Source organism: Sphaerodactylus townsendi, linkage group LG16, assembly GCF_021028975.2.
Source record: "Sphaerodactylus townsendi isolate TG3544 linkage group LG16, MPM_Stown_v2.3, whole genome shotgun sequence".
NCBI lineage: Eukaryota > Metazoa > Chordata > Lepidosauria > Squamata > Sphaerodactylidae > Sphaerodactylus > Sphaerodactylus townsendi.
The window spans coordinates 3667589-3692983 of record NC_059440.1 but is presented as its reverse complement, the minus strand read 5'-3'; the positions used below and the strand labels follow the sequence as shown (position 1 = coordinate 3692983).

Here is a 25395-nt window from a genome sequence, read left to right as displayed (position 1 = left end):
CTGGCATGCAGCTGCTGAGGACCCCTCCCGCATCCTATTCCCCATAGCCTTCATCCTCTCCTCCATCTTTTTTTTAAACATCTGTTTACTTACCTATTTGGACTCATTACATGAACCCCCATCCCTGACACCCCCCAGCCGTGGGTTCTGCCAAAAAAAAATTTCCCTCGTGGCATTATGGGAGAGGAAACAAGATGTAGGCCGAGAAGAGCGAGAGGAGAACGCGCGGCGCGGTGGGCCGAGGCTCTGCGGCAGCCAATGGGCGCGCGGCGCGGCGGAGCTGCTGCAAGGGGAGGGGCGCCTATTTGAGCCACGGGGGCCGGGGGAGGGCCGGGCAGCAGCCAGCCAGCCAGCCAGCCGGGGGGAGGAGGAGAAGCGCGCGCAGTCCAGCCGATCCCTGCCCAGGTGCCGCCGCCGCCGCCGCCGCCGCCGAGGATCGCCAGTGCGCGGAGCAGCGGGGCCAGCCGGCGAGTGCGCGCCATCCGCGGGCCTTTTGCGCCGGAGGGAGGAGGCGAGCGGCGGGGCGCTGCTCTGCTCGGGCTCCAACGCCGGACACCTTTGGGGGGGGGACCGTGACTTGGGGGGGTCTTTCGCCTTCTCGGAGGCTGCGCCTAAGCACTGTGAAGGTGAGTGCGCGTGTGAATGAATGAATGGGTGGGCGGCGGGAGGGCTGAGCGCGCAGCGGGTGTAGCAGAAGGGGGGGCCCTCCTTGCACCCCCCCCGGCTTTCTTTCCCTTTTGTATGCGGTCAGATGGGGGGGGGGTAGAGCTGGAGCGTGGTGCCTTCTCCCTGCCTGGAGTCCAACCACGCCTCTTGGGCACCCTGATCCCCAAAGGGGCTGCAAACCAGGCTAGAGCCGCCTCCCTCTTCCCCTCCCCCCCCCCGGCAGCTCCTCCTGGCTCCGCTCCTCGCCTCTGCAGCACTTGCGGGCGCCCCCTCTCCCCCCCCCCCCTCGCTGGGGCTTCCCTTTGGCGCCGCCGGCGCTCCTGGGGAGATTGGAGTTCCCCCCCCCACACACACCTGGGGGCTGAGCTATCCAGACGCTTTGGATGGGGGGGGGGGTGGCAGGAGGACTTGCTGGTCAGCCCCCCCCCTTAACCACTTTCAAGCAGCTGTGGAGGAAACACCCGCTTTCTTCCTCCTTCCCCCCCCCCCCCATTGAACTCTTTCCAAGGAGCTGGAGAATCTGTGGCAGGGGGTCCCAGAGGCTGCCTGGTCGGGGAGGGGGGGCTGGCCCCAACAGAAAGCTCCCCCCTCCGTGGCTGCACAGTGGGTCTCGCCCCCATCTTCTCTGCCCTAACCTTCCCCCCCCCCCCCCCCCCCGTGATCTCCTCTCCTTCTCCCTTGCTGGGAGTGACGACGGAGCGTGGATGGTTCTAGAGCGGGGACTCGCAGCACGGGTGCTGAGCATCGCCAAAGGCTCTTCTGGCGAGAGGCGCTTGTGCCTCCCGGAGGCCTGCAGGTGGAGCTGCCGGTGGCCACCAGCAAGGAGAAAACAGTGCGCCTGTGCGGGCCAGGACAGTGCCCCGGGCCTGCACCCGCTCTGGCTCTCTGGCTGCCTTGCCCGGGCCGGACAGCAGAGTGGCGATGGCGGAGAGACGTCTCGCCCAAAGGAGGCAGCGCGCAGCAGAGTTAGAAGAGAGGGTTCCAAGCCGGCCACCCCTTTATTTTGCAAGTTGAAAGTGCTTGGTTGGATTTCTGGGTGCCAGACTGGGACCCTTGATCGGTGCAGACCGAGGGGCAATGGCAGACACTAAGCCTGTGGCCAGAGGTGCGTCTTACATAGATCTGGCTGCTAGCAGTTGACATTTTGGGGTGGTGTGTGGTTTCCGGGCTGTCTGGCCGTGTCCTAGCAGCGTTCTCTCCTGACGTTTCGCCTGCATCTGTGGCTGGCATCTTCAGAGGATCTGATGGTAGGAATGGAAAGCAGGTGGAGTGTATGGAGATGGAAAGCAAGTGGACCTCACAGTATATATACGCCACTTGCTTTCCATTCCTACTATCAGATCCTCTGAAGATGCCAGCCACAGATGCAGGCGAAACGTCAGGAGAGAACGCTGCTAGGACACGGCCAGACAGCCCGGAAACCACACAGCACCCCAGTGATTCCGGCCGTGAAAGCCTTCGACAATATAAGTTGACATTTTGCGGCTGCAAGCAGCAATAGGTGGTGTTTTTGTGGGTGACGAGGATTTGGGGGCGTGCATCTCCCCTCACCCTGGAATATTCTCTTTTGGTCCCCACCTATCTTTGAAAGTAGGGTTTAAAGACAGGCTAAGTCCAAGGCCTGGGGGTCTGGCAGGGGGAAGGTTACCTGGCCACACGATGCACCTTTATTGAACCATCTTGAGGACTGGGGCGCAGAGACCTGTTGGAGAGTAAAGTGGAGGACTGTTCTCTGCAGGCATTTCTGTGTGCATCAGAGAATCACCACTAACCCGACTTATGCAGTCAATTTGGTGTCTACCAGTGGCGTATCTGCCTAGGGACAAGGGGTACCCCTTGTTCCCAGGTGCCACTCTTCTGGTCACGTGGGGGGCGCAAAATCGGGGCCCCACGTGACCAGGAAGTCCTGCTGTCTCGTCATTTTTGCGCGCCTTGACCCCGTCCAAGGCACGCAAAAACGACGAAACAGCGGGACTTCCTGCTGCCTCCAAGCTCCCTCAACCCTGCCCTGGACTCCTCCCTCCCTTCCTCCCCCCGCCAGCTGGGTCGAGGACAGTGTGGGCGGAGCCGAGGTGGGCGGGGCAGGGGAAGAGCCTGGGGGGCGTCCTGGAGACAATTTGTCTCCAGGCGCCATTTACCCCTGGTACACCTCTGGTGTCTACCAATGGGGGCAAGAAATGCTTGTGTCCCTCTTCCAACTTCTAGCCCTGATGTTGGTTTGGTGGAATTGATTTGTCCCATTTCTAATTCTCTTGGCATTGCTTTGCTAGTCAGAAGGTGTGGGAAGGACTGCGAGTCCTTTGCTGGGTGGGGAACTTTGTGCTTCCTGGAAGAGATGGGTTCTCACTGGGAAAACACAGCACTGGCAAGCAACGTTCCCCACCCACACCTGGCTGACACAGCAAATTCAGTCTTTTCTAGTCCTGCTGGCAGAGTCTCTCCAGGGTCTCTGGCCGAGGAGGTCTTCCATAGCACCTCTGCCGGATCATTTAACTGGAGATGCCCGGGATTGAACCAAGGGTTTTCTTGCATGCCAAGCAGAGGCTCAACCACAGCCCCTCCCTCAGCTTCTGCTGGGTTAGCACTAAATTTGCTCCTTCCGCCAGGTGGCACCACCTGGCTACAACTGAGCTAGCTTGGTCATCCTGGCAGAAGATTGCGGACGAGGATGCCTTAAGAACATAAGAAAGAGCCTGCTGGGTCAGACCAGAGTCCATCTAGTCCAGCACTCTGCTACTGTGATGGTGGCTTCCACTCAGGGTGCCTTTGGGAGCTCACGTGCAGGAGGTGAAAGCAAGGGCCTTCTGCTGCTGCTGCTGCTCCCAAGCACCTGGTCTGCTAAGGCAGTTGCAATCTGAGATCAAGGAGGATCAAGATTGGCAGCCATACATTGACTTCTCCTCCATAAATCCAAGCCCCTTTTAAAGCTATCCAGGTGAGTGGCCATCACCACCTCCTGTGGCAGCATATTCCAAACACCAATCCCACGTTGCATGAAGAAGTGTTTCCTTTTATTAGTCCTAATTCCTCCCCCCAGCATTTTCAATGGATGCCCCCTTCAATACAAAAGCCCAATGTGTGGGGTGCCGTGCGAGTGTTTTCTTATTAGGTTCCCGCCTTTATGTGGCGAAGGGGCTTACAGTGTTCGCCCCATCACTGTTTTATTCTTGTAAATTTCGTTGTGCGTACACAATGACAATAAAATGCTTATGCTTATGACAACCCTGCGATGTAGGTTAGGCTGAGAGCGAGTGACTGTTGAAAGGTCTCTGGTGACTCTCTGGTCTCTGTGCCGTTCTTGTTCATTGTACTTTCCCGGCGGGGTCGTTCTGCCAGCTCATTTCTTTGGTGGGAACATGAATCGGTGGGAAAGTCAGGCCTCGTGACTCAGGTTTTTACAGACCTGCCTCTGCAAAGGAGATTGAATTCTCAATCTAGAAGGCTGAGCACCTGCAAAACATTTTTTTAAAGTATAAAAAAAACAGCGACTACTGAAGAGGTCCCGGCTTCCGTACCACCTGGGAAATGAATGCCTGGCAGCCTTAAGACTGTGTTAACACCTTCGCGCACCGAAAAGCTCCTGGCATCCGCCTCTAGCAGCGGGGAAAAGGGCATCCTTGTAACCTTGACAACTGCTATTATGTAACTGGCTCTTCCCCTTCTCTGGGGTAGCAGCTTATAATTGCTGTAACAAAGCTGCTCCTTCAGATCCTCTGGGCCTTTGCCAGGAGATGGAAATTGCCTGTGATGTGCAACTTTTTCCTTTTGGAAGGAAAAAAAGCTTGTTCGTGGTCCGGGCCTGCTGGCCTATCGGGAGACCTATCCTGAGCTCCCAGTGGGAGTGCAGAGGGTTGGATTGGATGAATCGCGTTCAGGGCTCCAGAAGTGAAGATTGAGCCTCCGCCCCGTTTCTGCGTTCCTTGATAGTAGAAGCTCGTTCAGTGATTCTGAGAAGTTAGGGGGGCATTTCCAAGTGCACTGATTTGTGGACGCTTAACCGACCGCACGAGGGTGCCTCCGTGCAGCCGGGCGTCTTGTTTTGTTGCATCTTGCAAATATTCCGGTTCTCAGCAGAAATTGCAGGTTTGGGGCATGTCCCAAAGGATCCTGGGAACCAGTTCTGACAGGGGAATGGGGCTCCTCTCAACGCCCCAGAATGCATTCTGCAGCTCTCCAGGTGTTCATGGACTACAATTCCCATCATTCCCTGCCATGGACTACAATTCCCAATCAGCCCCTGTTCGTGGACTACAATTCCCATCAGCCCCTGTTCATGGACTACAATTCCCATCAGCCGGGTGGTGCAGGCTACTTTAACTACTGGGTTTTGCGTGGGCAAACCTCAGTTCTGGCATGACCAGAGAAGATCCTCAATACTCAATAAACTACTGTCCTTATACATGAGTTTGTTTCAGTTTTGGGGATTCTGACACCCTGGCAGGGCCGATGGGAATTGTAGTCCATGAACATCTGGAGAGCCGCTAGTTGCAGACCCCTGGCATAGGTTGACTGTGTGATTGATTCCATCGGGGTAGTCATTACGTTTTGCTAGTTGTTGCTAAATTCTCTTCTAGGTGAAAGGATCCTCAAGACTGTGGTTAAAATAGGGGTGAGCTTATCTCTCTAGGACAGTGATGATGAACCTTTTTGAGACCGAGTGCCCAAACTGCAACCCAAAACCCACTTATTTGTCGCAAAGTGCCAACACGGCAATTTAACCTGAATACTGAGGTTTTAGTTTAGAAAAAAATGGTTGGCTCAGAGGTGTGCGTTACTCAGGAGTAAACTTGGTGGTAGTTGGTGGCTTTGGTTTGGAGCAACCGTGCAATTCTTCCAACGGGTGAATCACAACCCTAGGAGCGTTTACTCAGAAGCAAGCCCCATTGCCAGCAACCGAGCTTACTCCCAGGTAAAGGATCGCGCTTTAGTTCTTCGCATGAAAATCAGTGGGGTTTAACAGCGCTTGACAGGGTTACCTACACTGCTTCCCCAAAACTAGGTCTTAGGTTTAATGCTAATAATTGAGCCCAGAAGCCCAGACCAGCCTAGATGTGTGTGTGTGTGGGGGGGGTAACTCTGTTTGCTTGTGCCCACAGAGAGGGCTCTGAGTGCCACCTCTGGCACCCGTGCCATAGGTTCGCCACCACTGCTCTAGGATCTGCTGAATAAGTACTTGTCTATGAATTGCATGTGGGATGGAGTATTCTGGCTGGGCCTCACCAGGAACACAGTGGTGTCCTCTAAGAATCTTGGGACTGAAGTTCTGTGAATCTGCTGGACGCTCCTTTGAACAGGTTCCCAATCCGTGTTGCAAATCCAAGCCAGTCGGAGGCCTGCCTGGCGTAGAAATTAGCTCTTTGCCCCATGAACTGGTCCTCAGCAGCACCACAATGTCAAAGAAGTCCAAATCACACCATTGTAGCAAACTCCATAAGAGACAGGCTGTCACGCATCTGGTGTATAAGAATCTGCTATATAAGAATCGTGGTCTAACTTACCTGGTGGTTGTGAGCTTGCCAGCATGCACATAGGTGCCCGGTGCTTTGAAAGGGTTAAACAAGCAGATGGTTTGTAAAGTGCAAAGGGTGTGCTGGATTTTGGTTTGCTGGGGGGCTGGGCAGCAAATAGGCTGCTGGCTACAGAACTTGCAAGATTCGTTTAACTGCTACGATGGGCATCTCTCTCCTCCCGTCACCAGAAAATGCTGGTCATTGTGACCAGGTGGTTACGCTGAGAATTCTCTTGCCCCATCAAGCAGTTACGGCAGGGGCGGCCAACCTATGGTGCTCCAGATGTCCATGGACTACAATTCCCATCAGCCCCTGTTGGCCATGCCGGCAGAGGCTGATGGAAATTGTTGTCCATGAACATCTGGAGCACCATCGGTTGGCCACCCCTAGACTAGGATCTGTGAGACCTGGGCTTGAACCCCCATTCTACCACTCTAAGCTTTTGGGGTGGGGGCAGGAGTAGTTAACCAGTTGACTATGCTGGCAGGGGCTGATGGGAATTGCAGTCCATAAACATCTGGAGCACCATAGGTTCGCTGCCCCTAGACTAGGATCTGTGAGACCTGGGGTTGAACCCCCATTCTACCACTCTTTGAGCTTTTGGGGGGGGGGGCAGGAGTAGTTAACCAATTGACTATGCTGGCAGGGGCTGATGGGAATTGCAGTCCATGAACATCTGGAGCACCATAGGTTGGCCGCCCCTAAGTTACAGTTAGCAAGAGCTGCTGGCTGGAATGATTGACATTAACTTGGGAGGGGACATTCCCAAAGAGATCTTGTGGCTTGTCTACAGCAACCGGAGCGTCGATTGGGTTCCTTTTCGGCCCTCCGTGACCGAGGCTGCTAAATGGAGACAGAGAAACTGATATCCCTGTGGAAAAGGCTGTTTGTGGCACTGAGCTATGAACAAGCTCGTGTGTGGCCAAGCTACGGAGGTGGGTGATGCTTGGGTGAGTAAGTGTGGGCCACAGAGTCTGTTGGAGCTGCAGTTCTTGGCCAAGGGTGGGATCGATCTTGCACCCAAGCGTAGCTTCTCATGCCAGCAGGCAATGTGGGTGAGATGTCAGCGCTGTGTCTTGGTGGGCTTCTGTTAACAAATAGGAAGGGGCGAAAAAAGGTGGGCCCTTAAAAGGGCAAAGCGGGAGAAGCAAATCTGTAGAACCATTGGCTTGTTGTGGTGATAAAGGTTTGGCTCAGCTGCACTGTTTCCAACAGTAGAGGAGGCATTGCTCATTTCAGTGTACTCTCATTACGTGAGTTTTCTGTGTGCCGGAAAGAGATAGTTTGGGTTAACCTCATAAGGATATCGAAGAGACAGAAGAAAGTGCAGAGAAGGGCAATGAGGACAAGGCTGCCACGTTTGGGACTCTTTAGTTTGGAGAGGAGACGTCTGAGGGGGGATATGATTGAAGTCCATAAATTTATGCATGGGGTAGAAAATGTTGACAGAAATTTTTCTCTCTTTCTCACAATACTAGAACCAGGGGGCATTCATTGAAAATGCTGGGGGTAAGAATTAGGACTAATAAAAGGAAACACTTCTTCACGCGACGTGTGATTGGTGTTTGGAATATGCTGCCACAGGAGGTGGTGATGGCCACTCACCTGGATAGCTTTAAAAGGGGCTTGGACAGATTGATGGAGGAGAAGTGGATCTATGGCTCCCAATCTTGATCCTCCTTGATCTCAGATTGCAAATGCCTTAGCAGACCAGGTGCTCAGGAGCAGCAGCAGCAGAAGGTCATTGCTTTCATCTCCTGCCTGTGAGCTCCCAAAGGCACCTGGTGGGCCACTGCGAGTAGCAGAGTGCTGGACTAGAGATCTGTTCCAGCAGGCTCTTTCTTATATTCTCTTGTTTTCTCTGTTAAGCTGTCCTCCCCACCACCACTACTCCCCCCCCCAAAAAAAAATCTCTGCGTGCAGCTTGAAGTGATGGGGCTGAATTTTAGCATATTCTGCAGCTGTGCTTTGCATTACAAACTACAAAGTTAAATTATTCCAGGTTTCAAAGGCTGACTTCTCACCCAAACTGCTTATGCTGTCCTCCTCTCTACTTCATTCTCACAACTTTGGCTCTTTCCGCACATGCAGAATAATGCACTTTCAAACTGCTTTCAGTGCTCTTTGAAGCTGTGCGGAATGGCAAAATCCACTTGCAAACAGTTGTGAAAGTGGTTTGAAAACGCATTATTTTGCGTGTGTGGAAGGGGCCTTTGTGAGATAGTTTAGGCTGTGAGTGACTGGCCCAAGGTTATTCAGCAAACTCCCGTGGCAGAGTAAGGATTTGAACTGGAGTCTCCCTGGTGCTTTAACCACTATACTACACTGTTTGGGAGTGCGATTATCATCTCTGATTGGATTGTGGTTTCAGTGATGCTCTGTGGAGAAAAGCAGCCTACTCAGTTACTGGAAAGCTGAGCCTTCAGGCATTTCCTTTTCTCCCCTTTGCTTTCTAAAGCCTTGTTCACGCATTGCACTGAAGACATGGTGTACTGAAGACATGGAGCAGCAGTGGCGTAGGAGGTTAAGAGCTCATGTATCTAATCTGGAGGAACCGGGTTTGATTCCCAGCTCTGCCGCCTGAGCTGTGGAGGGTTATCTGGGGAATCCAGATTAGCCTGCGCACTCCCACACAAACTTTAAAGGCATCAAGAATCTTCTGGGTGACCTTGGGCTAGTCACAGCTTCTCGGAGCTCTCTCAGCCCCACCTATCTCACAGGGTGTTTGTTGTGAGGGGGGAAGGGCAAGGAGATTGTCAGCCCCTTTCAGTCTCCTACAGGAGAGAAAGGGGGAATATAAATCCAAACTCTTCAAAAACTCTTCTTGTTTCTGTGCACATCTGCTTGTAAGAAATCAACTCTACAAATTAAGTCAGGGACCAGTTCCTGGATAACAGTGGGTTCACTTGAAGAAATGTGAAGAAGAAGTACCGTATATACCCGCGTATAAGTTGACTTTTTCCAGCATTTTTAATGCTGAAAAAGCCCCCCTCGGCTTATACTCGAGTATATACGGTAATTCCAAGATGGCTGCCGGAGCTGTGGCACACTGAGAAAGGAGATCACACCAGCTGTGGCAGAAGCATTTTGCCTGCATCCAACTTTGAGTATTAAATTCACCATTCCCTTTTGTGTTTTTTTGTAAAGCTAGGCTTGCAAATCCTCCAGCTTTGATAAAGCCATGGTCTTTGCAATTAGAGTTGCTCCATTGGCTCTGAATGCCGTGTTCGGTATTACTCTGTGCCCTTGAAATTTGTGTTCTGACTGGCATGGCATCCTCTTGGAAAGAGATTCCATTGCACTTGTAGCGCTTAAAGACTGCAAAATGCAAGTCAAGATTTGTTACTAGTAAATCAGGTCAAGCTGAGTTTTTGGGCAAATTCCTCTCTATAAAGCAGTACAAATTAAAGCTGAAAAGAGAGGGTCTTACAGTTCTAGGGGCAGAAATACCCTCTGTGCTATCTAGCAAGTGTGGTAGGAGACAAAGAGACACTGTAGATCTTCCTAAAGGCTAAATCCTACCTTTGGATAAAATATGTCCCTGAACGTGCAAGGATAAAAGCATACACTGTTCACAAGGTGGTGCTCGCAAACAGTATCTGCTTCCTTTAAAAACTGTTTTGCTTAATGACATTTTTAAAATTCCAGTGAGCCGTTTTTGAGGGAGGTCTTGTGGGTACTCACAGTCTTTGGCATGAAGCAACCAGGCAGTCTATCTTATTTCCTTCATCCTGTTTGTCCTCTGATCATGAAGATTGCTTTCAGTCAACTTTTCTTACAACTGATCTCTCTGGGAATACCTGTGGATAGATTAATTGTAGCCCAGTACCTTTATCTCCTGGTTGAGGCCCAGTGGCGTAGAGCAATCCCCTTAGCTAGGTGTGATGCCCTGCCTTCTTCCTTTAGCCTTGGATGCCACCTTGGAATCCCACATGAAGAAAGGAAATGCCCGTGTGGCATGGGTTCTGTGGAAACAGTATCTCATATGCTGTTGGATTGTCCTTTTTATGAGATAGATAGGAAGAAGCTCATAATCCCCTTCCTGCATGGAAGTGAAGGCATTACAGATAAACAGAAGGTTAGATATCTTTTAAACAGCCACAACTACGAGCTGTTGGAAGCGGTGGCTAAATTTTTAAATGGTGTCATTTTAACTCGTCAGAAGTTGTGAAGGCTGTTATTACCTTGCAATGTTAATGTTAAACTATTTATATGGCATTAAAGGTATTCGAAATCGAATCGAGTCGGGTTTCTGTGGGAGAGGTGTGTGTGGTTTGGAGTGGGGTAGTTAGCCTAAAGACTTTGTTAAACAGAAGTGCTTTCCCTAAACAATCCGGGAATGCTGACACTTTCACAGGTTCTTGACCATCTCACCTCACAAGGTGAGGGCACTCAAAACCAGGGGCCTCAGGAGTGACTAGAGGTCAGGTAGACCAGAAACCAACCGCCGCCAGAGCACATAGCAGGACGCTGCCGTAGCTCAGCCACAGTGCCGTGGGCGATCTGGCCTTCACCTCGCTCTCTCTTCCCGCAGGTCCATCATGTCGGACAGAAAGGCCGTGATCAAGAATGCGGACATGTCTGAGGACATGCAGCAGGACGCCGTGGACTGTGCCACGCAGGCAATGGAGAAGTACAACATAGAGAAGGACATTGCGGCGTACATTAAAAAGGTATCTTTGGGGGTCCCTGTAGGGTGGGATGGGTGCACCAAGGAAGGCCTCCATTGGGCCGAGCCAGAAGTCAGGTGGGCTCATTTAGTTTTTGTATATCCTGCTTTTCTTCCCAATGGGGACCTTGCATCATGGTTACCCCCCTTTTACTTTATAGGCTTGGTTGAGAAGGACTGGACCGGCAGAGCAGGAGAACTAAAACCAGGGTCTTCTAGACCAGGGGTCTACAACCTGTGGTTCTCCAGAAGTTCACGGACTACAATTCCCATCAGCCCCTGCCAGCATGGCCAATTGACTGATGGGAATTGTAGTCCATGATGGGCCAATTGGGGCTGATGGGAATTGTAGTCCATGAACATCTGGAGAGCCACAGGTTGCAGACCCCTGGTCTAGACCAGTGGTGGCGAACCTTTGGCACTCCAGATGTTAAGGACTACAATTCCCATCAGCCCCTATCAGCATGGCCAATTGGGGTGGTGATGAAGAAAGAAGCAGCCATTGCTTAGCCTAATGCCTTACAGTCCAGATTTACTCTCAAGCACCTCCAAGTAGAGTAGGCATGGCCAACCTGTGGTGCTCCAGATGTTCATGGACTACAATTCCCATCAGCCCTTGCCAGCATGGCCAACAGGGGCTGATGGGAATTGTAGTCCATAACATCTGGAGTGCCAAAGGTTCGCCACCACTGGTCTAGACACTGATTCGATGCTCTAACTGCTGTACCCTACTGTCTCCTTGATTAAACAAATACATCGTTGTCACGGCTTTTTCTGATTGGAGCATTTGCCAGCCTTCACCGAAGAGGAGTCTGACCAGGTCCGTCCCTGTGAACAGCTTGCCCTCTAATCCTTCCCCAGTGCTGCGTGGAGCTGAGCCGCCCAGGAGAGCTTTCCCTGCTGGGCCGCCCCTTATCTGCATGGCACCAGTCCAGTGGCCGCGCACGCAGCTCAGAGGGAATGTTGCCTATAACAAAAAGTCTTTGCTTCTTAAGGAGACAGATGATTGGTCTGTGGCGCTTGGCCCTGTCACTGGCTTCTTGTAGCTCTTGCCTCAGGCTGGGAAATATTTCCGAGTTCTGGGGATCCTCTGATTCAGGGGTGGCCAATCTATGGTGCTCCAGATGCTCATGGACTACAATTCCCATCAGCCCCTGTTGGCCATGCTGGCAAGGGCTGATGGGAATTGTAGCCCATGAACATCTGGAGCACCATAGGTTTATTTATTTTATTTTAATTTATTTATTTTTTAAACTTTTATACCGCCCCATCCCCTAGGGGCTCTGGGCGGTGTACCTCAATTGGCCATGCTGGCAGGGGCTGATGGGAATTGTAGCCCATGAACATCTGGAGCTCCATAGGTTGGCTACCTCAATTGGCCATGCTGGCAGGGGCTAATGGGAATTGTAGTCCATGATCATTTGGAGCACCATAGGTTGGCTACCTCAATTGGCCATGCTGGCAGGGGCTGATGGGAATTGTAGCTAATGAATGTCTGGAGCACCATAGGTTGGCTACCTCAATTGGCCATGCTGGCAGGGGCTGATGGGAATTGTAGCCCATGAACATCTGGAGCACCATAGGTTGGCCATGCCTACTCTAATTGGAGGTGCTTGAGAGTGAATTGAGAGTGCTTGAGACTGAACTCAGTTGCTATATTTCGAGTCCTTTGAGGTTCCAATGTATGGAACCTCAAAGGACTCGAAATATAGCAACTGAGTTCAGTTCTTTTATTTCATAAACTTCAACGATCACACTACACGCAATGCGGATTCTGACTTTCCCGGGCTCAAGGTGTCGCTTTTACGGACAATCCAGCCCCTCCCCGAACTCCCAAGCACAATTCCCACGGCAGAGCGAAAAACAAGCTTCAAACACATAAGATAAGCGCAGCAAGGTTAAAGGCAGTAACTATCCCGGGCACGTAGCCCAGAACGTGGAATGTGCCAAGGACAGGATGAAGGAGCAGAAACTAACCCCCATCCTTACACTGGACTCCAAGGCATTAGGCTAAGCAATGGCTGCTTCTTTCTTCTTCACCTCCCCAACAGTGTGTGAAACTGGGCTGCGCTTAGCCTGACCCTTGTGAGAAGAACCCTGCTGGATGAGACCAATTGTCCAATACTAGTCCTGCGGCCTTTTTCCAACAGTGGTTAACCACACGTGGGCGGGAGTGGCTGTGGCTCAGTGGCAAAACTTCCGCTTGCCAGGTTAAAGGTCCCCGGTTCCATCCCCAGCATCTCCGGTTTAGAGGACGAGGTAGTAAATGTTATGAAAAGCAGCCAATCCCAGAGAGCCATGGCCATTTTGAGTAGAGGTTGATGGGCCAGTGATCTTATTCAATGTAAGACAACCTCCTATGTATTGTTGAAGGCTTTCATGGCCAGAATCACTTGGTTGTTGTGGGATTTCCGGGCTGTGTGGCCGTGTTCTAGTAGCATTTCCTCCTGACGTTTCGCCTGCATCTGTGGCTGGCCTCTTCAGAGGATCTGATGGTAGATCAGATCCTCTGAAGGTGCCATCAGATCATAAGAACATAAGAAAGAGCCAGCTGGATCAGACCAGAGTCCATCTAGTCCAGCACTCTGCTACTCGCAGTGGCCCACCAGGTGCCTTTGGGAGCTCACGTGCAGGCTGTGAAAGCAATGGCCTTAAGAACATAAGAAAGAGCCAGCTGGGTCAGACCAGAGTCCATCTAGTCCAGCTCTCTGCTACTTTCGCCGGTATTACCAGATTGCCTTTGGGGAGCCTCAGCAGGGGCAGGAGGTAGAGAAACGGCGGCGCCAAGAACATAAGAACAAGCTTGTAGCTGGATCGGGACCGGAGTCCATCTAGTCCAGCTCTCTGCTACTCGCAGTGGCCCACCAGGTGCCTTTGGGAGCTCTCGTGCAGGATGTGAAAGCAATGGCCTTAAGAACATAAGAACAAGCCAGCTGGATCAGACCGGAGTCCATCTAGTCCAGCTCTCTGCTACTCGCAGTGGCCCACCAGGTGCCTTGGGAGCTTCCCCTGCGGCAGGATGAAAGCAATGGTCACTAGTTGCTGCTGCTGCTCCTGAGCACCTGGTCTGCTAAGGCATTTGCAATCACAGATCAAGGAAGATCAAGATTGGTAGCTGTAGAACGACTTCTCCATAAATCTGTCCAAGCCCTTTTTAAAGCTATCCAGGTGAGTGGCCACTTTTCTGCCTCCTCCACTTTTGAGGAGGGGAGCCAGGGAAGGAATGCCAGAGGAGAAAGAATCAGCGTCTCTCCGTCGCATATGTTTGCCTTTATCTTCCAGAGAGCAAAGGATTTTCCCATAGAAAGAGCTGCTGCTACGCGGCCTGTATAGGCTCTATCAGTGGTGGTGAACCTATGGCACGGGTGCCAGAGGTGGCACTCAAAGGCCTCTCTGGGGGGGTTGCCCCCCCCCCCCCCCGACACACATCTAGGCTGGCCTGGGCCACTGGGCTTCCGGTTCAAGCATAGCATTTAAACCTAAGGAACCTAGTTTTGGGGAAGCAGAGTGTAGGTTACCCTGCTAAGCGCTGTTAAACCCCACTGATTTTCATGAGAAGAACTAAAGTGTGATCCTTTACCTGGGAGTAAGCTCGGTTGCTGGCAACGGGGCTTGCTTCTGAGTAAACCATCCTAGGGTTGTGATTCACCCGTTAGAAGAGTTGCACGGTTGCTTCAAAGCAAAGCCACCGACTACCACCAAGCTTACTCCCGAGTAACACGCGCCTTGGAACCAACCGTTTTTTCTAAACTAAAACCTCAGCATTCAGGTTAAATTGCTGTGTGTGCACTTTGCAATAAATAAGTGGGTTTTGGGTTGCAATTTGGGCACTCGGTCTCAAAAAGGTTCGCTATCACTGGGCTATATAATTGGCGGTGGCTTTCAGTGGAGTTCTGGCCGTTTCACCCTGATGTTCGTCTTTGTTGTTTCTGTGAGCAGCTCTGGATCCTTTCTCCAGCCTCTTTCCCACTCTGCTCAAGTAGCCCTTGGCTAACAAGGCCGTTTCTTGTGGTCTCGGGTGCAAAGTCCCTTCTGATCAGGGCATGGGATTAGAATCTTCTCAGGGCCGTAGGACTTGTAGCCCTATAGCCGTGGTGGCGAACCTTTGGCACTCCAGATGTTACGGACTACAATTCCCATCAGCCACTGCCAGCATGGCCAATTGGTCATGCTGGCAGAGGCTGATGGGAATTGTAGTCCATAACATCTGGAGTGCCAAAGGTTCGCCACCACGGCCCTATAGAATTGGCTGCTTTCAGAGATCTGACCCCATTGGTCATGCCCAAATGTTGGTCTTAAACCTGCTTTTCATGTGTCGCTGGTGAGGATGCTAGAAAATTGAGGCCTCGGTGGGACAGAAATGGCTTGCAGAGAAGGGGGCTGTCGTGTTTGGTGGATAGCGGGGTGGAAGAGAAGACTTTCTATAGCAAAATGGGGGGACCCAGGTTGCTGCATTTTGCGGCGCTCTGTTCTCGGGGCATCTAGTTGGTGGCTGTGGGAACTAGGATGGGTGGCTGGGTGGCTTTTTTTGCTCCAATCCAGAAGAAGACGACTTTATTTACAGTCAATGACCAGATATTTTACAAATCTCCAAAATATCTACAACTAAACAAGAATGCAGATCTCTCTCCCGAATACCAGCACTATCCATCTATATATCATTCTACTTTGTAAACACACCAAACAGCATAAAAACACTAAACAAAACAAAAATATCTAAGGGGGATGCCATATTCAGATCATTTTTCCTTTTTCATAATGAATAGACAGAATTTTGCTACCCATTTAGTAATATTCTCCTTATCTTGTAATAGTTTTTCACAACAAACTTTATCAGAATATGTCATTTTGTGTAGTAGATGTGACAGGTAATTTTTTCCCCTTGCCTCCTCCCATAAAGGGACACTTTCAATGTAGTTACATATGCCGAGAAAATTCTCTACAGTGTCTACATGGAGTTCAGAGAGGCAAAGAACATGCCAACCCTTGCAGCGTAAGGTATCTTTTGATATTTCCCTTCTAAGACAGCAGAAGGTAAATGTGCACTTCTTGCAAGAGTAAAAGCTCTCCTTAGATCGTTGTTATCCAGATAAGTTAAATAAGGAGCAGGGGCAGTGATATATTTCTGTGTATAGCATAGAGGAAAACCTGAATATCTTGCCATCAGAGTTCTGGAAGAGAGTCTCCGTGTTCTGGAGCTGCGTGCTGGAGTATTTGAGGCAAGAGGCGACAATGAGTCCAGGTTCTGGCTTGTAATGGGATGATGGACCTAGTGGACCTTTGGTCCAATCAAAATGTAATGCATGGCAATAACATTTATTCATTTCACTTCTGTCCTCCAGTTGATCTTAACAATAACCCTGAATCAATGGTGGGATCCAAAAATTTTAGTAACAGGTTCCCATGGTGGTGGGATTCAAACTGTGGCGTAGCGCCAATGGGGCATGGGCAGGCATTCCTGGGTGGGGCATGATGGGGCGTGGCCAGGCATTCCTGAGTGGGGCTGTGGCAAGGATGCAGCCACTGCGCCGGTCCTTGGGCGGGAAACGAATGCACGCAGGCGCAGGCTGCCACGCACGCCGGTGCACCTCCTGCTAGACTGCTTCAAGTTCTGCGCGCTAATGCTGAGAGAAGGGGCGTAACGAAGGCAAAAATCACATGGCAAAATCACCCATTAGTCACCCCCTCTCGGCACACACTAAGAATTAGTAACCTACTCTCAGGAACCTGTGAGAACCTGCTGGATCCCACCTCTGCCCTGAATTATTCCCACAGTTAGGTGTGGGACTGGCCCAATGTCAGCTCAAAGTGTGGTACAACGTGGGTTCAAGCCCAGGTCTCACAGATCCTAGTCTAGGGGTGGCCAATCTATGGTGCTCCAGATGTTCATGGAGAACAATTTCCATCAGCCCCTGCCAGCATGGCCAATTGTAGTCCATGGACATCTGGAGCACCATAGGTTGGCCACCCCTGTACCTAGTCTGACACTCATCCTCTGTATCCCACTGGCTCCCAACAGAATCTGACACAGGAAAAAGGTAAAGGAGCAGGCCATGTGAACTGTGGAAACTATGCCAGCCAAAAGCAGGATCAGGTCCCTTCTCCTTACTTGAAAATTGGCAAATAGCATCAGGACAACTTGAATATTTACTTCAGGACATAAGTTATTTTGTTAAAATGGCACACTCAGTGCAACTCGATAGCTGACCTCTGAAGAGGAAGCTGTTGGCAAGTAAAGGAAACCTGTGAAATCTGTGGGAGGCCCTCGATTCAAAAGACGATCCTTCACTTCCTCAGCTCCTAGAAAAATGCAGCATTGCTCAGTTCAAAAAGTCAGAATGGTGTGCACAAGCCCGTCTGGCTTTTGTGGTTTTGCCAGGCTGTAGGATCTGGTAGTTTTTGCTCACCTGCACGGAGCAAAAACTACCAGACTACGGCCACACAGCCCGGAAAACCTGCAACAGCCAGCTGATTCCCGCCATTAAAACGTTCGACAATGCCAGCCAACTCTCTTGCTTCTCTGCACCTTCAGGGCACTCCAGAAGCGAACGTGTGAATGTAACTTGTTAGGGGTCAGGCCAATGGTGGGATCCAAAAATTTTAGTAACAGGTTCCCATGGTGGTGGGATTCAAACTGTAACGTAGCACCAATGGGGCTGGGCGGGGCACGACGGGGGCGTGGCCAGGCATTCCAGGGGCGGGGCATTCCTGGGCGGGGCTGTGGCAAGGACCCAGCCGCTGTGCCGGTCCTGGGGCGGGAAACGAATGCACGCAGGCGCAGGCTGCCACGCACGCCGGTGCACCTCCTGCTAGACTGCTTCAAGTTCTGCGCGCTACTGCTGAGAGGAGGGGCTCAACCAAGGCACAAATCATGTGGCAAAATCACCCATTAGTAACCCCCTCTTGGCACACACAAATAATTAGTAACCTACTCTCGGGAACCTGTGAGAACCTGCTGGATCCCACCTCTGGGTCAGGCCATTGGTCTGTCAGGCTTAGTATTGTCTACTCTGATTGGCAATGGATTTCTAGGGTCTTGAGCACAGAAAGCGGAGGTGAGCGGCTGTGGCTCGGTGGCAGAGCTTCCGCCTGGCACATAGAAGGCCCCTGGTTCAATTCCCGGCATCTCCATTTAAAAGGATCAGGTAGTCCGTGATGTGGAAGACCTTTCTTTGCCTAAGAGCTGCTGCCTGTCAGAGTAGCTGCCCTGGAGAGTTGCTGCCTGTCAGAGTAGAGTGGGGTTGGCCGATTGGCCATGCTTGGCAGGGGCTGATGGGAATTGTAGTCCATGAACATCTGGAGAGCCGCAGGTTGCAGACCCCTGGAGTAGACAGTACTGATCTGGATGGACCAGTGGTTGGATTCAGTGTAAACCAGCTTCATATGTGACACCTCCTGTTTGGAAATGTTAGGAACTGAGATTGGGACGTGGTGCATGCAGACATCGTGTTCTCTCATCGAGCTAAGCCTCGTCAACGCCATTAACGTGCTGTTGGCCCAAACAGTACTGTAAGGGAAATTGTCTTGCCTGCCCCAGTCATGGTGCTTTGTGGTGTTGTAGGCCTGCTGAGAGACCTTCTGATTAAATCTACAACCATACTACACAGCTAGATTTGAGTTCAGCAGCACCTTAGAGACCAACAGAAGTTTCAGGGAATAAGTTTTTGAGAGCCCAAGCTCCCTGTGTCGTATCTGATGAAGGGAGCTTTGGTTCCCAAAAGCTTACACCCTGCAACTCTTAAACTGGAGTAGAAGCAAGCAAGCCTTTATTGGCATAGACAACAGTTCAACAATAATAAAAAAACGGATTAAAAAGCATATACAATACAGGTTGAAGGAAATCTACTGGCGTTTAGTAATTTCCAGGAGAAAGTCTGCCACTGTCACACAGAGAGAAGGATCAGGGTTGTCCAACAAGTAGTGTAATCTAATTAAATCGGGGAGATCTGGTAAATGTAAAGGAGTAAGATTCACATACTTGGATCTGATTTCCTTGAATCTGAGACAGTGTAGTAATTGGTGGGCCAGAGATTCAAGCTGGAGCCACATTGTTGTTACATGGAGCACAATCTTTTTAGTCTTTTCTCTTGTTTATTAAATCTGCCATGTAACAAGGCAGAAGGCACTTAGCACATTAAACCTGGCGAAAGCATTATGGCTCTCCCTTTGAACAGGGTTTATTAAGCAATCCAGGAGTGTGCCAAGTGGCCCTCCTGTTCAAATGGGGAGAAAGAAAAAAAATACAGGGGGAGCACGCTTTCTCTTGGCTGCGGTGATTAGGGTAGAGAACTCTCTATCCAATAGTTGACCTTTTAATTTCCTATAAGCTTCTGAATAGGACAAAGGGCAAAGTGAATCCACTGACAGTCCAATAGAGGCCATTTTTTCTTCAATTATGGAAAACCAGGGGTTGGAATGAATGTCAGAGAGCAGACGGTGGACCAGGGAATTACAGTCTGAGAGAAAGTGAATTCGCAGCCATTAAACTGTAGTAGAATCTAACTGTTCTACTGCACGCTGATATTGTTACCATGTAGGCTTTCACGGCCGAAATCACTGGGGTGTCGTGTGGTTTCCGGGCTGTATGGCCATGTTCTAGTAGCATTTTCTCCTGACGTTTCGCCTGCATCTGTGACTGGCATCTTCAGAGGATCCTCTGAAGATGCCAGCCACAGATGCAGGTGAAACGTCAGGAGAGAATGCTGCTAGAACATGGCCTTGCAGCCCAGAAACCACACAGCACCCCAGATATTGTTACCCTCTGGAAGTCCTACAGAGAGAGACCAGCTTTATGAAGACACATCGTGTAACTGAGCCCGTGGAGCCGAAATGTTAATTTGGCCAATCCCAGGCAGAAGAGAATCTGGCAGAGTTTACATGCGCTGGCGTCTCTGCTTACAGTAGGAAATGTGAAAATTACTGACCCACAGGATAACATCATATCACGGTGACTACTAGGCAGACTGTGTGATGGGGTGGTTTGCCCATTGCCTTCCCCCAGTCATCTACACTTTACCCCCAGCAAGCTGGGTCCTCATTTTACCAACCTCTGCAGGCTGAGCCACCCTTGAACCGGCTACCTGTGGGGATCAAACTCGGGTTGTGAGTTTTGATGGCTGTGCTGTAGCTGACCACTCTGCGCCAAGGGGCTCATTTGCAGTGAGATCGAGAACGAAGAGGAGGCACGAACCATTGGCTCGGAACAGTACATGGGAGGAACGAAACGGCATCTGCATTAATGCGCATCCAGTTCCTTCGAGCATCACGCCTTCTGGGGGTCTCCCAGTACCCAAGAGGCACTTCCTCATGGGAATTGTACAGAAGGGCCTGTCGCAGACCTCTCCGGAGGTACCTTTGTGGAGTGTGGCTTGTTTGAAATCAAACCTTGTTCTTAAGGCTTCTAAAGCAGTTATTTGTTTATTCACTAGCGGGCCCGGCCACGCGTTGCTGTGGCAACTGTCCTTCTCATCACAGTCCGCAACCCACACAGATGTTCATGCAGGTCCAATGATCCGCAGCATAGCCTTTTGGGGTGGTCAAATGGAATCCCTCTTTCCCTTTTCAATGCACATCGTTATATGGTGGTGTCTTGTATTTTTAGTATAAGGTAACCCTTCCCATTCCACAATGGAGTATGAATCCTGCTGTCCATGAGGCTGGTTGACACGCAGTCCTGGGTTGGGTAAGGCAGAACTGGGGCAAGGAGGCTATCCCAGTGAGGGAGCAGAGGCAGGGTGGTGAGGCGCTCAGATCGAGGCCAGCTCCCTGGGTTAAAGGGCCACGTGCAAAAGAAGCGGAGCCAGTAGTGTTGGTTCGCCCCCACCCTGCAGATTTTCTTAGAAGAAAAAGGCAAACTCCAGCTCGCTTTTAGTAAAAGAGAGCTGTGGGCGACATCTGGGTGAGGAAGTGGGTAAGTGGTGGTTGGATGTGAGGGAGGGCAGAGTGAGGTGTGTGGAGGATGAGCTGGATGTGTATGAGAGTAGGTGTGTTATGTGGTAGCAGTGGGTGAGGCACAGAGAGAGTGAAAGTTACTCATGCGTGGTGAGGGGGGGGAACCCCACCTTGACGCTCCTCCACACATGGCAAAAGTGTGCATGTGTTTCACTTCCACTTGTATTACCTAACAGTATTACCTATTTACTGTTTTCAATGCTCATCTCTGACCATCTGCGCAAACATTCTAAGGGTGACAGTTAAACACAGCCAGCTTCATGGCCTGGTGCGCCAGGAAAAAGATGTTTTACCTGGCTCAGGTATGGACTTTCGGTGATTTGAAGGTCCGAGTACCTGCCCGCAACAGGGAGGGATGTCCTGTGAAAATTTGGGGGCGATCCGTCCAGCAGCTTCTGAGGGAGACCATCAGGGACAAACACACGTTTAGATTTTTATATTTATAGATTAGGAGGTGTAATTTATTGTGGGCTTGATTATTTTTTATAGTGTGGTGGGATTTCATTGTACTTTATTGTATTGGGATGTATTGTAATATTATTGTTATTGCATGTTATATTTTTGTAAGCTGTCTTGAATATGATTGTAGAAAGGGGGGGTTAAATACTTTAAATAAATAACAGCCGAGGTGGCTGGCATTTAAGGCAGTTTACAAAGCTTTACAAAACAGCTGCTAGTGAAACAGATGTCTTCAAACCAGGCAGCGGCTCAGTTCGTGCAAAACCAGGTCAAAAACACTCACTAAGTAATGTGGTATTTTGATTATTATTTATTATTATTTATTAGATTTATAGGCTGCCTCACCCCCAAAGGGCTCGAGGCGGCTCACAATACAGCTGTTCCAATAACAGCACATAAAATACATAACTAAAACTAAGCACATTAAAACAAATTTCCACAGCAGCAATTTCTTGAAATTTAAATAACAAAGTTAAGAGCAAGCAAGATTAAAGACAGGCGCCCGATCAAAAAGGCTGGGAGGGGAAAGGCAGGGCCCAAGATGGAATCAAGGCCCTGCCAAGATGGAAAACTGGCAGCCTCAGTGGGGGGGCGGTAGATCCGTGGCCGGCCTCACCAAAGGCCCGGTGGAACAGCTCAGTCTTACAGGCCCTGCGGAACTCACCAAGGTCCTGCAGGGCTCGGACAGCTGGAGGCAGAGTGTTCCACCAGGCAGGGGCCAGCGCGGTAAAGGCCCTGGCCCGGGTCGAGGCCAGCTGCATTGTCACAGGACTTGTCTGATTGCAGGCATTCTGGTTCACTAGGGTTGCTTAGGGTCCTTCAAACCAGGTTCTGAACTTGACTTGCCAGTCATAGATAGCCTTAAGAGTGTTCTGCATGATTTCTGAATGTTACCTTCCTGTAGTGGCATAGAGCCAAGGGGGCGGGGGGTAATGCACTGGATGTGTGCCAAGGCATGGCAGGGGCGCGGGGCACATGCTTGCCCCCAGGGCAGCTTCCCCTCGCTCCGGCCCTGCCTTCTTGGCTATTTCTGTGGCGCCATAATCCCTGGCTACAGAGCGAAGACCCAGAATGAGCATTTCTTGAGACAATCACAATCACACAATCACAATAACCTTTATTGGCCTTAGGTATTAGACAGTGGTTATACACTATTATTAAATTATTAAATTTAAAATCATATGTTACATCTATGGATTTTGCTTTCCAACTTAACAGTTCATTTGTGAAAATATAAAATGGATTAAAGGGGTTTAGCCATTCAGTTCAAAGACAAATTTGTAAAACAGATACCATTTGATTATATTTAAGATCCAATGCCAGGAAATATCTGGCACTTCCCAATTTAGTTCTATTTGCTAAAAGGATATATCCACTCCTCAGGCTCTGGAGAATGACTAATTAAAACAACAGGATAATTAAATTTTCCTAATATTAAAATAAGTAAATAAATAACATTGAGCCTTTACATACGCATTTTATAATGACCCGAGGTGCCATGGCTGAAGAATATTACTCATTTATAGATAGTTTATATTTGCATGATAACTGATTTCATTCAACGTTGCGTTCAGTATCTTTGGCTGAAAAGCTATCATATTGAATTTCAATGCAAAAAGTTCCATTCATAAAGTTACACATCTCTTAGGTACATGACCTTTAACAAGTAGCTGGCTAATCTCCCAAGCATATCAGGATCATTGCTATTTAGTGATTTTACACTCCCACACACACCAGCTGGGTGACCTTGGGCTAGTCTCAGCTTCTCGGAGCTCTCTCAGCCCCACCTACCTCACAGGGGGTTTGTTGTGAGGGGGGAAGGGCGAGGAGATTGTCAGCCCCCTTGAGTCTCCTGCAGGAGAGAAAGGGGGGATATAAATCCAAACTCTTCTTCTTCTTCATGGTTAAGCAGTAAAATAGAACAGCTTTGGGCCACGATAGCTAAACAGACCCTCCTTTTTCATTGGGAATCCCACTGGTTGGCTGCCAGCTGTACAGAAGGGGGTGTCCAGGGATGGATTACCAGCTTGAGACTGAACTTGATCTACTGTGAATTTAGTAAGGTTTAACCTTTTTGCCCTCCCCATCTCTTTCCCTTCAGGAATTCGACAAGAAGTACAACCCGACTTGGCACTGCATCGTGGGCAGGAATTTTGGCAGCTACGTAACGCACGAGACAAAACACTTCATCTATTTCTACTTGGGCCAGGTTGCCATCCTCCTCTTCAAGTCGGGATAGGAGGCAGGTGGTGGTGGTGGTGGAGGGACACGGCGAGCAAGGGACCCGGACTGTGGTGTACCAAAGGCAGGGAGTGTGCAGGCTTCCTCTTCCATGGCTGTGCCGCTGCATGGACTGTATACTATATTTAATGTGTATATGTTGCAGTAAAACACCTGAATTGTCTTTCTGTTGCCTGGGGGGACAAAAGGCAGCATCTTTCTTTTCTAAAAGAAAAAAATATTTCCTGGGTTACTGCTTTTTTTTCTTTCTTTTTTGTTCCTTTGCACTAGGGAAAACTGTAAATGCTTCAACGATGGCCTTTAAGCGAGGGGGAAATTGAATAAATAAAACTTTAATTCCACAAAGTGATCTCTTGGTGGTGTTACTGTTTCGCAAAGCTGGATTCCAGCGGAACGAAAACAAAAGCTCTCGTGAGGGGTTGAATCGGACTGAGGCAGCCGCCAACTTTTTTTTCTTTGGCTGGCAGGCCCCCTGACCACTGTGTTGACGTTTCACCTAGTAGAGAAAGGGGTTGGGGTGGAGGACGGGTCTGCATACGCCACGCGGTATGGCTTCCAGCACAAGCCTGGAATTAAGTTGGCACTTCATCAGAGTGTTCACTCTTCAAAGTAGATTAACCCTGGCCCTAGATAAACCCGTGCCCCACACTTGGGGCACATGGCAGAGGTTCCAAACCCTTGAAGGGGCCCAGCAGCTGGGATCAGCCTCTTTCTGTCTCCATTGCTGATCAAGTCAACATTGCCTTATTGCAGCTTTCTTCCGACAACTGTTGTGTGGGAAGATCTGTCAGATTTGGTGGCTCGATGTTGTGTAGTTGCATAGTGTTTTTTTCGGGGGGGGGGGGGTGTTGTTTGGTAGAGGCCAGTTTGAAACATCTCCCTCTTCCTCCCCCCCCCCTAACAGAAGCCTGCCGAAGCAGATAAGCCAGTAGCATACGTCCATCACAGAAAACATACCTGCTTCTAATGCTGAGAAACCGTCTCTGATCGGCTTCATTGGTGTCGACTCTAATGTATAGTTGAGATTTTGTTCTATTGCTAAGATGTCTAATTGGCTGTCTCTATTTTTTTCTTAGTGAGTTCATCCTTGAAATGCACAATGCCGTGATAGCTTTAGCAAAAATTTGGGTGCGTTTACTGTCAACAGCCTATAACAGTGGTGGCAAACCTTTGGCACTCCAGATGTTATGAACTACAATTCCCATCAGCCCCTGCCAGCATGGCCAATTGGCCGTGCTGGCAGGGGCTGATGGGAATTGTAGTCCATAACATCTGGAGTGCCAAAGGTTAGCCACCACGGGCCTATAAATTGAACTTGGGCACCCCCCCCCCCAAAAAAAAAAATTGGGTCTGAGGGAGTAGTGAAGAGAAAACTATCTGCAAGTTAGTACCAACTCCAGGACACGGAACTGTCTCCATCTGTCTATGCTTGTATATCGTACTTTAGGGAGACGTGATAAATTTTTTTGGCTCGGAAACAGGGAAAGGCTTCAGCTGTCTAGCTCTAATAAACGGAAGTTCTCCTTGTGTCTGTGCAAAATCGGAAGTATGCCTCGAACTTTGTACAAAAATCTCAAGTCAAACCATCTTGTAAAAAGTGATAAAATTAGAGGTTGATGTAGCTGTTGTATTTCATGTTGACTTCCATCTCCCACCTCGTTGGGGGGTATCAGCAAAGGTGACGTGCCTCAGATTAAACTTGGGCTCTCTGCTTATATTTTAAGGAATTCCACCCGATCTGGAAAAGGAGAATGTTTGTCTTTCCGTGCATGAGTCTAACTTGTGAATATGTTCACACTTCATGGCGCGTGCAAGAATTAAAAAAAAAAATCCCTTATCTGCGGTTGCTCAAAATAAACCTTATTTTTCCAAAAACATTAAAAGAATTGACACATTTAA

At 49.9% G+C, this 25395-nt stretch overlaps 1 protein-coding gene across 1 annotated transcript; it reads left to right on the top strand.

The window, feature by feature from the left end:
• The first annotated feature begins 347 nt into the window (after positions 1-347).
• On the top strand, positions 348-25395 carry DYNLL2 (dynein light chain LC8-type 2). Its single transcript, XM_048519196.1, has 3 exons — positions 348-626; positions 10711-10849; positions 23357-25395. Exons 2-3 carry the CDS (start codon positions 10718-10720, stop codon positions 23492-23494), a joined length of 270 nt encoding a protein of 89 aa, XP_048375153.1. The 5' UTR covers positions 348-626; positions 10711-10717; the 3' UTR covers positions 23495-25395.

Bases quoted from the DNA above. Each gene is read 5' to 3' on its own strand.
- DYNLL2 (XM_048519196.1), top strand. From the start codon at position 10,718: ATGTCGGACAGAAAGGCCGTGATCAAGAATGCGGACATGTCTGAGGAC. The intron at 10,850-23,356 runs GTATCTTTGGGG...CTTTCCCTTCAG, and splicing joins TTGCGGCGTACATTAAAAAG to GAATTCGACAAGAAGTACAA.